The sequence below is a fragment of the Camponotus vicinus genome, unplaced genomic scaffold, assembly GCF_025532165.1.
Source record: "Camponotus vicinus isolate PSW18456_S1 unplaced genomic scaffold, iyCamVici1.0 SCAF_6, whole genome shotgun sequence".
Classification (NCBI taxonomy): domain Eukaryota; kingdom Metazoa; phylum Arthropoda; class Insecta; order Hymenoptera; family Formicidae; genus Camponotus; species Camponotus vicinus.
In genome coordinates this window covers 4307322-4320442 of record NW_028141978.1, presented here as the reverse complement: position 1 = coordinate 4320442, position 13121 = coordinate 4307322, and the positions used below count along the sequence as shown (strand labels likewise).

The 13121-nt window shown below is 36.1% G+C and overlaps 1 protein-coding gene across 4 annotated transcripts in view; it reads left to right on the top strand.

Annotated features, from left to right (window-relative positions):
* LOC145973369 (uncharacterized) overlaps positions 1-11896 on the top strand; it is a 45050-nt gene extending 33154 nt beyond the window's left edge. For all 4 annotated transcript variants that reach the window (XM_083102681.1, XM_083102682.1, XM_083102683.1 and 1 more), the window contains 2 exons: positions 6148-7691; positions 9254-11896. In XM_083102681.1, coding sequence (XP_082958807.1) covers positions 6247-7691; positions 9254-9587 — 1779 coding nt within the window. In that variant the 5' untranslated portion in view covers positions 6148-6246 and the 3' untranslated portion in view covers positions 9588-11896. The remainder of the gene's footprint in view (positions 1-6147; positions 7692-9253) is intronic.
* The last annotated feature ends 1225 nt before the right edge of the window (positions 11897-13121 follow it).

Genomic DNA, 13121 nt, shown 5'->3' with positions numbered 1-13121 from the left:
TGGTGAAATCGCCCGCGCCTCTCCCTCCCCCCTTATCTCTCTCTTCTCCCTTCCCCACCCCCTCGTACTCTCGTACAATTAGGGTTAATTAGCACGCGTAAGCGAGAAATCGCAATTGGAGCAGGCGAGCGTATACGAAACGGCGGTAACAGCAGCAGCAGCAGCATCATTCGCTCTCTCTACTCGACTTTCCACAAAATCGCTTATCGTTGGACTGCGCCATTATTTTTCCTGTCTTTCTCTGGCGCAAGCATTGGAACCGGTCTAATTTCGATGAGTTCAACTCTCTGAGACTACATACAGTGTGTACAGAAAAAAAAGACATTCTTGTTTTGAAAATATATTTAATTTTAATATGGAAATCTTGAAATGAGATTATATTGCGTTAATTAAAGAAAAATATAATTGCTTGCTTGAATGAAATCATTTTATATATAGTTTATATATAGTTTATATATAATTTATATATAGTTCAATCGAGAAAAATATATTCTTATGATTTAAGATTTAAGTTTCTTGAATGGAAAAGAAACAATGGTAGATAGAAAATAACATTTTTAAATCAAAGATTATAATTTTCTTAAAGTAGAATTAAATAATTATATATTCTTGAGGTGACAATTACAATATTAAAATAAGACACTATAATATTGTTGAAATTTAAAATTATTAAATTATTAAAATTATTAAATTATTTAAAATTATTAAATTATTAAAATTATTAAATTCTTCTAAGAAGATTATAAATTGTTGCGTATATGTGAAACAATGAACGCGTTAGTTCAAGTATATAAGTTTTGATTTGACATTTATTTTTTTTCTGTGTGGGAACACAAGTACGGGCGGCTCTCGACGCGTAAAATAACGCGACATCAAAATATGCACAGATGCTATTCGCTAGTGAAATTATTGTGACATTACGAAACGAAAGATAGCCTCTTGATCGTGTTTTTTTTAGAACATAAATATAAATTATTCATAAAACCGTGTCTCTTTCGAAATTTCTATTTTCGTCGCCGATAAAGACATGTAAATTACAAGTCTGGATTGTAAGGAATTTTTTATTATTCTCGCGGCAAGTAGTTGTCAATGCTTGTAATACTTTAGATCACTTTCATCCGCCTAAGTGAGTATCGAAGTGTACGAGTTTGTCGAAAGTATGTCGTAGAGGCTATTATTGAGTTGCCTCGATACGTCGTGAAATTCTAAAGCTCCACATCATCATCAGTAGTAGTTACTGTCAATTTAAATAATATACCGACAAGATCTTTCTCTTTCGTCCGCGCTGGATAAGCTTCTTTAACGCTCCTCTTTGTTGAATAACATCTTTCTCTATAGCGTGGCTGGCGACAAAAGAAGAAATTACGGAGGCGCAGCGATGTTACGTAAGACGCGGAATGCAGATGCAACTCGCGCTCGCGAGATGAGCCTTTAATACTGAGATTAGCGTCTATCGCGACATTATTATATGTGATACGAGCGAACGATAGAGGGAAGGTATCGAAGGAATCGAAAGTCGCCATTCCGTTTTCCGTGAAAAATTCAAAATAAAAATGTACGTCCATAGATATTCATAAGAGACTTGCTTCATGCCAGATTAATTTCGATAATATCGCCTAAAACTTGTTTAAGCAAATAATCTTTCATTTGTAAAGCGAGTGAAAAATAAAGTTTGAGAAACTGATTCACAAAATCCACTAAAAAATAGGAAAATATATTAAAAATCATGATAAAAGAGATCGAAAAAAGGACAAACAATCTTAGGATATAAATGAGGACCATAAACTACGTTTATTGGCTTACAATGTGCGACTTAATCAAGCGAATCGAGCTCATGTTATCTCGGATAAAGTGCAGCGCTTAATATCGAATAATTTACGTTGGTCTTGATATCTTTTCTCTACATCCGGAATATCGCAAAGATTTCGAGAGTAATTAAAATCTGAATGATTCGAACATCGAGGATCGATTTTTCTTTCTCTGCCCGTAGAATCCGGCTGGTATTATCATCATCGGCTGTGACTCAGCTGCTATATCTCGCAACATTGACGAATAATTTATCGTCGACTGACGTAAGCGGATAGAGGTATATCGACGCGGGAGGGATTTTATTGTGCAAAGGCGCTTACACGCGCGAAATAAGCGCAGCTGTTGGATTTTTTTTTTTGCGAGAAAGGCGAGAGATTGGCGTGTCTTTCAACCCGGAGCCTTGAAATGCAATTATATGATCGCGACAAAGATGCATATTTATGTATTCAGCGACGCGTCGCGATTATATCGATTAAATACGAACAAATTAATTTTTTAATAACATCTTACATCGGTGATCTCTCGAATTCGTAGATGTAGCACGCGTTTGTGAAGTGATTGATTCGATAGAGAAGATATAAATATTTATTTTCCGCACTTAGTGTAAATGTGTCGCGTCATTGGCTCGACGCTTGAATTCCTTGAATCAGATAACATCTATATTTTTTTTATATAAAATGCATTTATAGAATTTCTATATTAGTCTATATAGTATGTATTTTCTTAATATTATTATTCTTTACATAAAAAATGGCTTTACTTAAAGAATATATATATATGAAATTAATTAAAAATGAAAGAGAGAGAAAGAGAGAATCTATTTTCCCAGTAAAAGAAAGCGTCTATCTCGGAATGTTGTTTTGTTATACGTGCATTTGGCGAGACACCGCGTTTATATTAAGTCTAATTTCGTGTTTACATACAACATTTTCATGTTTGACGTCTCGGTAACAAGGTCTCACGTCTAACACGGAACGCGTGGTAAGAATATAAATTTCTAACAAGCTTCGCGTACTTTGCATTCTTTCAAAATCAATTATTTAAGCGATCTAGTGATCATTAATTTCTTTTTCTAATCTCATAAAATAGTTAAATTAATCTAAATGTCACATATAAATCATTTAACAGGATTTTTTTCAGTTTTAATATTCAATACTAGAATTGATTATCATGATTAATATCGACTAGTATCTTTAAATTTATCGCGAAAAATGTTATTTCTATTTCATTTCTCTTTTTGAAACGTAAAGATTCTTGCTAATGATAGGGAGATATTATTAAGATAAAGGAGTTAGTATCCTATCGAAAAATTGCCATCGATCAAAATTGGCTGTGACGAAGCGATATTTGTTCATTCTTTTTGTAAAATAGAAGTATCAGGAAGAAACGAATCCAATTCTGCATAGTCACATTTTCGGCTCCTTATTAATCTCTTTTCTCTCACTTTCGTTAACATTGGTCATGCCTTTCGTAATATCGGCTCGTGAATCTCAACGTTGATCTTAAATAAATGTCTGTCCAAAGTATTAATCCCTGTCTGAGTTCCAAACCATTCGGATTCGCAATAATATTAATCGATCTAAAACATCAACTCATTATTTCGAGCTATGAGCATTTCTCTGGATTCATAATTTAAAACATGTAATTTTAACAATAATTCATATCATCATCAAATACATGCATAATAAATGCAACAATAAATATTATTTATTTATATGATAAATGGATCTATGTAAATAAATATATGGAAATATATGCAAACGCATAATATATTTGTTGTTTAATATATATATTTATATATTATAATATATATATTTATTTTTTATGTTATTTTAATTTGACGACGCGACAAAGAAGATACACATACAATTTAAAAGATATAAAAATAGATTAAAAACGCAATTAATAAGAAAATCAATCTTAAAAATCTTTAGTCTATCCAAAATTTTTTAAAGAAACTCAAACGCCTTCGCAGGAGAAACATCTTATAAAAAAAGAGAGAAAGAGAGAGAGAAATTAGAAAACTTTTTTTCTAATAAACATAGACTCACAAGTAAATGAAAGGGTTGTATTGCGAGAGATATGAGCGTGTTCTTTCCGCGCAATTTGCGTTTCGGTCGACCCGTCGTTACGCCGGGATTGCTAATTAACGGAACGATAAGAACGGGGTCTGAATTAAACGAGGCGGCATTGCGCGCCGCACTTTTGCGATGCAATTGCACGGCTACAGTCTACTATCAGATTATTCGGCGTATGTGGATTAAGCAGATCCACGCTAATTAGCGATCCTCTCGATCGCTTAACTTAATACGGGGACCGGGTCGTGTGAGAGTCGCGTAAGAAAGTGGCACAAATCTGGAGATTAGACATTTTCGGAATTTAATCGCCCGGCGCAATTACGCTTACGATATTGTGCGAATAAATGGAATGCTTCGCGACGTGTGTGTTACGTTATCTCGCAAAATATATTTTCTCCCATCTCTTCGTTTAACAATATATATATGTGTATGTACATATTCTCGAGTTACGAAAATTCGAAAGGATTAATAATGATGTTCCTGTGTGCTTTAATTAGATATATGCTGTAAGATCTCTGTTAGATATAAAAACTCTCTCTTTTTAATAATTAATAGTCTCTAATAATCAAGTGTCAGTGCATGCCTGAATATGCATTATCATCATATTTAAATAATATCGATATATAAAAACTTTATATTTCGAAATAAATAACTAATTTAATTTAAAGAGGGAGAGTAAAAGATTACGAGAAATTTTTACTTAGAAAAATTTATCTTTAATGCATTTATTTCAGTTTTTCTAATCTATTTATCTAATGTTCTTATCTTTGCCTTTCTCTAGATTCGGAAAAAATATTGTACAGTTGAAAATTACAAAATAATTTTTGCAATTATGAAGACTATACAAATGTCTATAATAAAAAAAAGAAGCCACATTATTGTTATATTATATATTTTACATTATGGGTCTGTTCTTTTTAGCTGCACTGCTGCACTAGTGCAATAAGTTGGAAAGAGACAAACATACTTTCTTTCACTCTAACTAATTGCACTAGTGCAGCAGTGCAGCTAAAAAGAACAGGCCCTATATTTAAAAAAATTATTTTGTAATTATTCAAATATTTTAATGCACAAAATAAATGCATAATTATTAAGTTTACACTTTTAATAATAAATATTTTAATGTTGTTATATTCCAGTTTCACATAAAATGTTGAAAAAAAAACATATTTTTCATTTAATTTAAGCTATAAAATATTTTCTCCATACATTATAAGGGAAAAAATTAATTTTTATGTTCTTTTTTCATTTTATTTCTGCTATTTACCGACAGAATTTAAATTAACATATAGATACGCAATAAAATGAAACAACTTTCATTTTATGAAAAATAAAATTTTCTCCCAAAGTATCACACCTGACAAATCGTGAAACGTGTCTGGCAAAGACTTTATGGAAAATCCTAGGTCGCGGTCAAGTCTGATCCTGAGAGTCACCATCATCGCTTAGGTCGAGGGAAGGGAGGGAAGAGGAAGACAGGAGGCCTGCCGAGGTGATCAGGAAGGGAGGAGGTTAGATGGAGCGAGGTGCAAAAGATGAAAAACAGTTTGCCATCAGCATAACCGGTTCCACGTATCTCCGAACTGGTATCGCTTTCTCTCTCTCATTTTCTCTCTCTCTCTTTCTCTCTCATTTTGTCTCTCTCTTTCTCTTTCGTTCTCTCGATACTTGGCTGATCCAGCTCCAATGGAGTTTCGCTCGACAGGGTCTCTTGCTTTGCTGATGATAGTCGAGCATTGGCTACCGGTGACGGGTGTCCTTATACAGTTAAGGACGTTATCTCGTCTCCTGCCCCAAATTCCGTCGGCGATTGTATCGCGGATTATTTTGCCTAGATAAACTTGTGAACAAATCTCTCAGTCGCCCTACTACATCTCTTGGAAAATAATGATCCTTTAAGATTGCAGTCGAAAAATTGTCGCGATGAATTAATAATAATAAAAAAGAATTTCATATAAAACATTTAGTTAAGATTAATTAGTTTATATACATCTAAAAAAATCCATTAGATGATGTAATTTTTTAATTATTCGCATGGTGAGACACAGTACATGAATCCAAACTCTCGTTGAAGTTTCGAGTGGCATTGAGATAGTTTGCATTAAACTTTTTTCGATATCTATCACAAAAGATAAAGGTGAAACAAATATTTCACCAGTTCAAGTAGATTACATCTCCTTATGATATTTTATGATTTATATAAATTGCTGATATTAATCAATTCCTTTACACTTCAACCAACGAAATCTTGTTGTTGCAGACACGATCGTCAGAGCGAGGAGAAGGCAGTTAAGCGAGAGGGGAGGACGGAGTTTCAGTGATTTGGCATCATATAGGCAAGTAAGGGAGAATCAGCGGGATGACGACGATGCAGAGCTGTGGTGGCGGCTCTTCGAGATGCGCGAGACGCGCCTTCGTCCTCGTGTTCGCCTGGGGCTTGTTGATGATCGCGGCAGTGCAGTTTCGCCACCTGGAGAACAGGGCGCTGCGCCAAGATGGCGGTCCCACGGCCGAGGAGAGTGTCGGCGGCAACCTGGCAGAGGTCGACGGCACCGGCGGTGAACGTGGCGCGGGTGGGATCGTCTCGGCGAACCTGGGTTTGTCCCGATACCTCTTGCAGAGGTCGTCGCTAGGCGGTGATCTCTCCAATTCGGGCGGTGCCTTGTTAACCACTCTGACGACTCTGAGAAACCGTTTGGAAGCGTCAACGAGAAACCCGCTCGAGCTGGAACCGTTGCTGGATAAACGACCTGTCAAGTCCGAGCAGCAGCTGATCGAGGAGATCGCCGAGAAGATACCTAGCCTACCGCTGAGCGACTGGTTCAGAAACAGCAAACTGACAAAGCGGGCCAACGACAGCTGCGCGCGATATCCGCAAATCTACGATCTCGAGTTCAACAATTTCTACTGGCAGACGTTACGAACCAGTAACGGCACATTCCAGTTCTTTGGCGCCTTCTACGATAATCGGCGATTGTCCAAGATTGGGCCAGCGGTGAGGATCGTTGGTATGATTGACCGTATCGAGCCGACTGTCAAGACTTACTGTCAGCTGTGGTACGAAGGCGAGAGCGAGCCCAAGATTGTTGAAACTCTCGAGTACAAATATATCTGGTATCCCAAGTGGGGCAATTACAAACAGGGCATCTATCAACCGTATGTGATAGCGTGCAGGGTACCGCCGCAGGCATCCGGCAAACCGCCCTCGTCTGTCTCCGTAGTCGAGAAGCGTTGCGACACGGCCACCAATCATCTCCGGGTGATCTACAACAAGCCCGAGCGCAAGAAGGACTTTGCTGTGTGCGTGAAGGGCTTGGACTTTTTGCACGAGGACTTGTCGGTACGGCTGGTCGAGTGGATCGAGCTCATCAGTCTGCTGGGCGCCGACAAGATTTACTTCTACGAGCTGCAGGTGCATCCGAACGTGACCAAGGTGCTACAGCACTATCAGCGACTCGATATGGTACACGTGACCCCGTTAACCTTGCCGGGGGGACAGCCGAACGTGCCCGCCTTCCAGCATATGTATCTCACGAAGAAGACCAATCATAAGCGACAGAACGAGCTGATACCGTACAACGATTGTCTCTACAAGCACATGTACGAGTACAAGTATATCGCCCTGCTGGACGTCGACGAGGTCATCATGCCCGTGAAGGACGCGACCTGGCAGGAACTGATGCGCCGAGTGATGCCCAAGGCCCTGCAGATACGGAACGAGACCCGCGCCTCGTACAACGTGAGGAACGTCTACTTCCTCGACGACCTACTGCACTCTCACGGTTACTTCAAGGACATACCCAAGTGAGTATAAGGTTTCTACTTTCACGCCGCGCGCGCGGTTCCGTCGCCCGTGAAGGGAACGCGAAGGTGGATGGCTTGCACGTCGGTTATCGGTGTCACGGTTCTCTTCTTTCGGTGAACATGAAGATTCGTGCAGTCGCGAAGAAAAAATAGAGAAAGTTCACGATAGATACCGAATAAGAGTTTGTTTCTCGAGAAAAAACGTGCAATAATTTCTATGTAAATACACTTTTATATTATTAGAATAAAATGTATTAAATGTATTTCTCTTTTTCAACGTGCTGTATTTCATCAGAGCTAAATCGAACTCGGTTAATTTATTGATAACGTTCCTCATGTCAAAGTGATAGGTTTTTTATTATAATTAGTAGTTTATTTGGAATATATGCTAAATTAGCTCATCGAATATTGAGTTTTCATAATTCAAAAGTTTTTTCGTGACTTTTGGCGAATTACATTTTAAATCCAAATAGTGAGCATCTTTGATAGTTATTTTACATATTACATTAATTATTTAACATAATTTACTGAAATCTCTGTCTTATTTTTATTTACACATATTAAATTAAAATATTCCATCTTTTGCATCAACATCGACACAATTTAACGTTTTATTTCGAGAAATGTTGATTCAAAAAATTGATAAATATTATTTGATTTGCTTACATTTGTTTTTTATAAATATCACGCATATTTTAATTTAAAAAATATAAAAAAATATCTACAAAAATATCTATTTTTATACGTAAATACAAAAAGTTATTTTATTTTAAACTTGATATATTTGTATAATTTAATGATTTATTGCAAAAATACTGCTTTTTATATTTTTATTATATTTCTGTGGCTTTTAAAGTATGTATATGTAAATATGTATCGGCTTTGGAAGAATCAATATCTTACAGTTTTCAATTATCGCTTGATGAAAAAATACTCAAAACAATATTAAACTATAATATAATTCGATAGGGAATAGTTTTAAGTAAATATCTAATAAATATGTTTAAAATTTCAGCTAGAAATTCCCAAACAAAATAGTACGTCAATTTTCATACCACATTTTCTCCTTTGCTCTTTCCACTCATTTTTTGCGGTTGATGTCAATTATTTACTTTTAAGGATAATTACGCTTTTAAATTTTTATATTGATATTAAAGTCACTGAAATAATCAACTTTGCTAGTTAAAAAATTGAGGTCGTCAGAATTTCGCTTCGAGAAAAACAACTTTAAATTTATATAGAGAGTCTACGGAGAGTGAAATCTTTTTTCTCTCTGTAATTAATCCCGCTATATATTTTCTACTAAAATATTTTCCAAGAAATCTCGTAATGGTGAGAGTGACGAAAGAACTTTTCAACTTGTAACATTGCTGCCGTCAGAGTTTTGCTATGAGGAAATTAATTTCGCTATTCCAAATTCATAATTGGATTTGATTGGAGCCAGATCGTTCTCTCTCTTTCCCTTTCGTAATCGATGTGGTGCATTCTTTATTAACCTTTTCCAAGGAAAGGTCAGAGTCCGCGAGAATCGCGTATCCCTGATACGAGAATCCTTCTCGCAGGTACATGCATATGCTACAACACGTGTACCGCTCGAAGAACTTCACCAAGCCGAACCAATACATCAAGTGCTTCCACAATCCGGAAAGGGTGGTCACCTTGCACAACCACTTCCCGCTGGCGTGTCTGGGCGCCGGTTGCACCAGCTACCCCATCGAGACCGAGGACGCGCAGCTACAGCACTATCGCGCCGATTGCGTGCGATCGTTGAAGAAGACCTGCGTAGAGTATCGGGAGAATAGCGTGATCGATACGACGATATGGCGTTATAGGGATAAACTGATCGGCAGGGTCACCGACACGCTGAAGACCCTCGGCTTCTTCGGTTCGAGATAGCGGTCGGAGATCGATCTCTCCTTTTCTTTTTTCTTTCACTTTCCTGAAGTGAAGTTTTGATCGGTCTCCGCGAAAGGGACGACTGGCTCGTGCTGCGCGGAACGAGGCGAAGAAATTAATCAGAGCGAGAGGTAATTGCCGGCGAGGCTTGATCACGGAGATTTAATTGAGGAGATAATCGAGATCGGTGTAATCGTTAAAGCGAACACGTTTCTAGCGACAGCACGTAATATCGCGTCTCGATCGTTCATGTATATGTGTGAGAAGAATTTCGTCTGACAGTGCCAAGAGTGTGCATATCTTATGTCCGGAGCGCCAAGATATGCGAACCTTATTAAAGATATAGAAGACGGCGTTGAGATTGGAACGATGATCATTCGCTCGAATTGGAACTTGTTTACGTTGGCTGAAAAAAATACCACGCGTTTTCGCGTCTGCAAGATAAACGTAAAGTTTGCGTCAAGATTGAGTTCTAGCTACACTTTTTGTTGAACTTGACGAATCTATCTAAAAACTAAAGACGAATACGTATTTCGGCAAATATATAAATATTATATAAATAAGCGAGTGCAGAAGATTTTATGCTTGAGTTTCATGGTAGTTTTCTGGTATCCCGTTAAACCAGCAAAGTTATCTCCAGACTGAATGTAATTTTGGCTCGGTTTGTATCGAGCAAATTTTTGCCCCACGCGACGAGCCGATTACATTCGTGAGTAAAACTGCACAGTATTCCTTTTTCCTGTTGTGTAAATAACTTCTCCTATATAAGTCTCCTTCTTATATATGCTCAATATGTAATACGAAGCTGCGAAGATTCGATCGATAGCCATAGCGAACAGCTGTAACGGATCGGTGAATGCATACATGTGGTTGCGCGTAACTTTAGAATTGATATCAAAGAATGTGGACTTGAAAAATTATACTCTCTTTAATGAGCATAAAAATGTATATTAAATATGAGAGATATGTAAAAATAAAAAAATACGTTTTATTATGTTACATCGGCAAGTATGATCAAATATCGATTTGTTAATTTTTCTTTTATCATATTAATACAAGTGTGATATGATAACACATATATATTTTTTTTTAACTGTAATTATCGGAGATTATTGGGAATGATTGTTGAGAAGTATATAGTCATACCGTTCCGATGATTGAAACGCTGTGAGATGTAAACACTCGTATTAATTAAGATTACTGTTAACGAGTCTTCCGCAACCGTGAAGCGATCCGTTTTTTGTAGATAGAAACCGGAAACTGCCCGAATTGTATTATCATAGGCCTGATATAAAAATATAAGTTGTAGTAATAAGCGTGAACAAAATAAAGAGAGAAATAGAGGACACGACACAGGAAGAACAAAAAGCTATATCACATATAAAAAACAATGACCGCTAATTACATATAATTATATGTATGTTATTGCAAAATTTTATTTTGCGGCATGGTTCGATGCTTTTGAAGAGTTTTTTTCTATCTTTTAATATTTAGAAAGCGCATCTTGATGTTTGTTTGAAATGTTGATAACTTGTGCATTTTCTAAATATTTCGAATATGTATCGATCTTTACCGCTTCGCGATTTTGGAAAACTTCTTCCTTTTCTTATGGTAAACCTCGATCGCTTTCTGCGCGATGATAACCGACCGCATTTTGCAACTCGATGCGTAAAGTGTCGCTTGTAAAAGCAAGAAGGCGATTCATGTTGCACCATGAGACATTTATTGATATAAAGGGGACCATTGTAGATAAGCCAATAAGAGTTATAAGAGAGTATGCATGAAATATGTGTGATTGATCTACATGCGAAAATAAAATCATATCGTATTCTTTCTGAAGCGAATGCGTACGTCACCTTTTCCGAGCGAAAAATAGGTGAAATGGTGCCTTTCAATTGACATACATTTCGATAATTTAGTTGTGAACACGATCCTTGTTCATATTTTTTCTCTAATATGAGGATTAGACATAACATTATGGTGTGATAATATAATTTCACATATATATACAAGCGAACGCTTTCAGTTAATGTTGACTAGTTGTCGAGTGCAACTATAACATTGACATAAAATTTAAGCGAATTAATTGACTTGTGTCAAAAAGGAGAACTATTCTTCAAATGTTGAGAAAATCAGACTGATTTTTTCGCGTGATTAATACTGTGCGCTGTTTTACACGAAAATCACTCATTGTAATAATTCTTTGTATATATCTGCGAAATATGAAGGATGATAAATGAATACAAAAAGAAAGCACGCGTTTCTTGTATCTCTATAAGCATCCTATAAATGATTATACGTGATCAGGATCTCTTTCGTATTTCGTGTATTATTGTAGCAACCTAATCATTGATCCCAAAGCCTTATTAGAAATTGAAAAATGAGCGAATTTCAACAATTATAAAAAGATAATATCTAATCTTGCTTTTTATTTTTTACTGTCGCGTCAGAAAGTGATACTAAAGATTACGAGATTGCAAGAAATAGACAACGTCTGAATCAATGTAAAGAATTATAAAGGAAATCTTCGTTCGAAATTCATAATTTTCGAGATACGTCTAGGTTGGTCTTGCGTGAAATCGTAGTTTGTATCGCGATGTCAATAACGCGTACAGTTTTGGGACGTGATCTCGACACGATCGGCGTTAGTGTCATCCTACGACGTCTGTTGACTTATCGGGTGCGTGTTCAAATTGTCGGGTGTTATCAGTGCGTGATGAGTCGGCACGCCGCTCGACATGCATCGAGATAATCGATAGCGATTGCAATATGAGCGCCTGTCAACCGGACGGTGTATCTCACTCGATGATGCACGGCATCAGAGAAAGAGAGAGATCCAAAGCGTGCACTCTATTTCGACAGTTTCACATTGATTGTTTGCTTTATTCACTTAAACATTTTCAGAAACATTTGGACAATTCTCGATGCACAGCATGAAATTTTGTGAAAATAAGATCATATAAGTCAATTTTTGAAATAAAAAAACAGTCCATCGATTGCACCTTGAGCATAAATTAAGAGAATATCACGTAAGTTATTAAACAATACGGTTTTATAGATTAATTTTAATTCTCTATTTATTAATTATTTCTTAATTGTTAACTATATTTATTCTTTCATAATTCTTTTTTCACTTTTATATATTCTTCAAATTAAGAAAATATTTTTAAAAAGTTTTAAAATATTTTTATTAATGTCTTATTATTATCTTTAATAAATTTAATATTATTATTATTATATAATATTAATATTATATATTATTAATAATATTTTTATCCTGAAGTTTTATTTATATTTCGCATCGTTACAAGACGATCAATCTGCTGAGGCCAACCGAAACCCCTTTGCCGACTGATAATATTGCAGCAGTTAATTTCCTTTCTCCAATAAAATTGTAGACACCGATAAACCAGGTGACTGGAGATAATCAATCGACGAGTAGCCTTCCGAAAGTATCGCCGGTCGATCTTTTTATTCTTCCCCTTATATTCAAACAGAAAATTTTAATTCAAGCAGAAAATTTTAATTTTCACA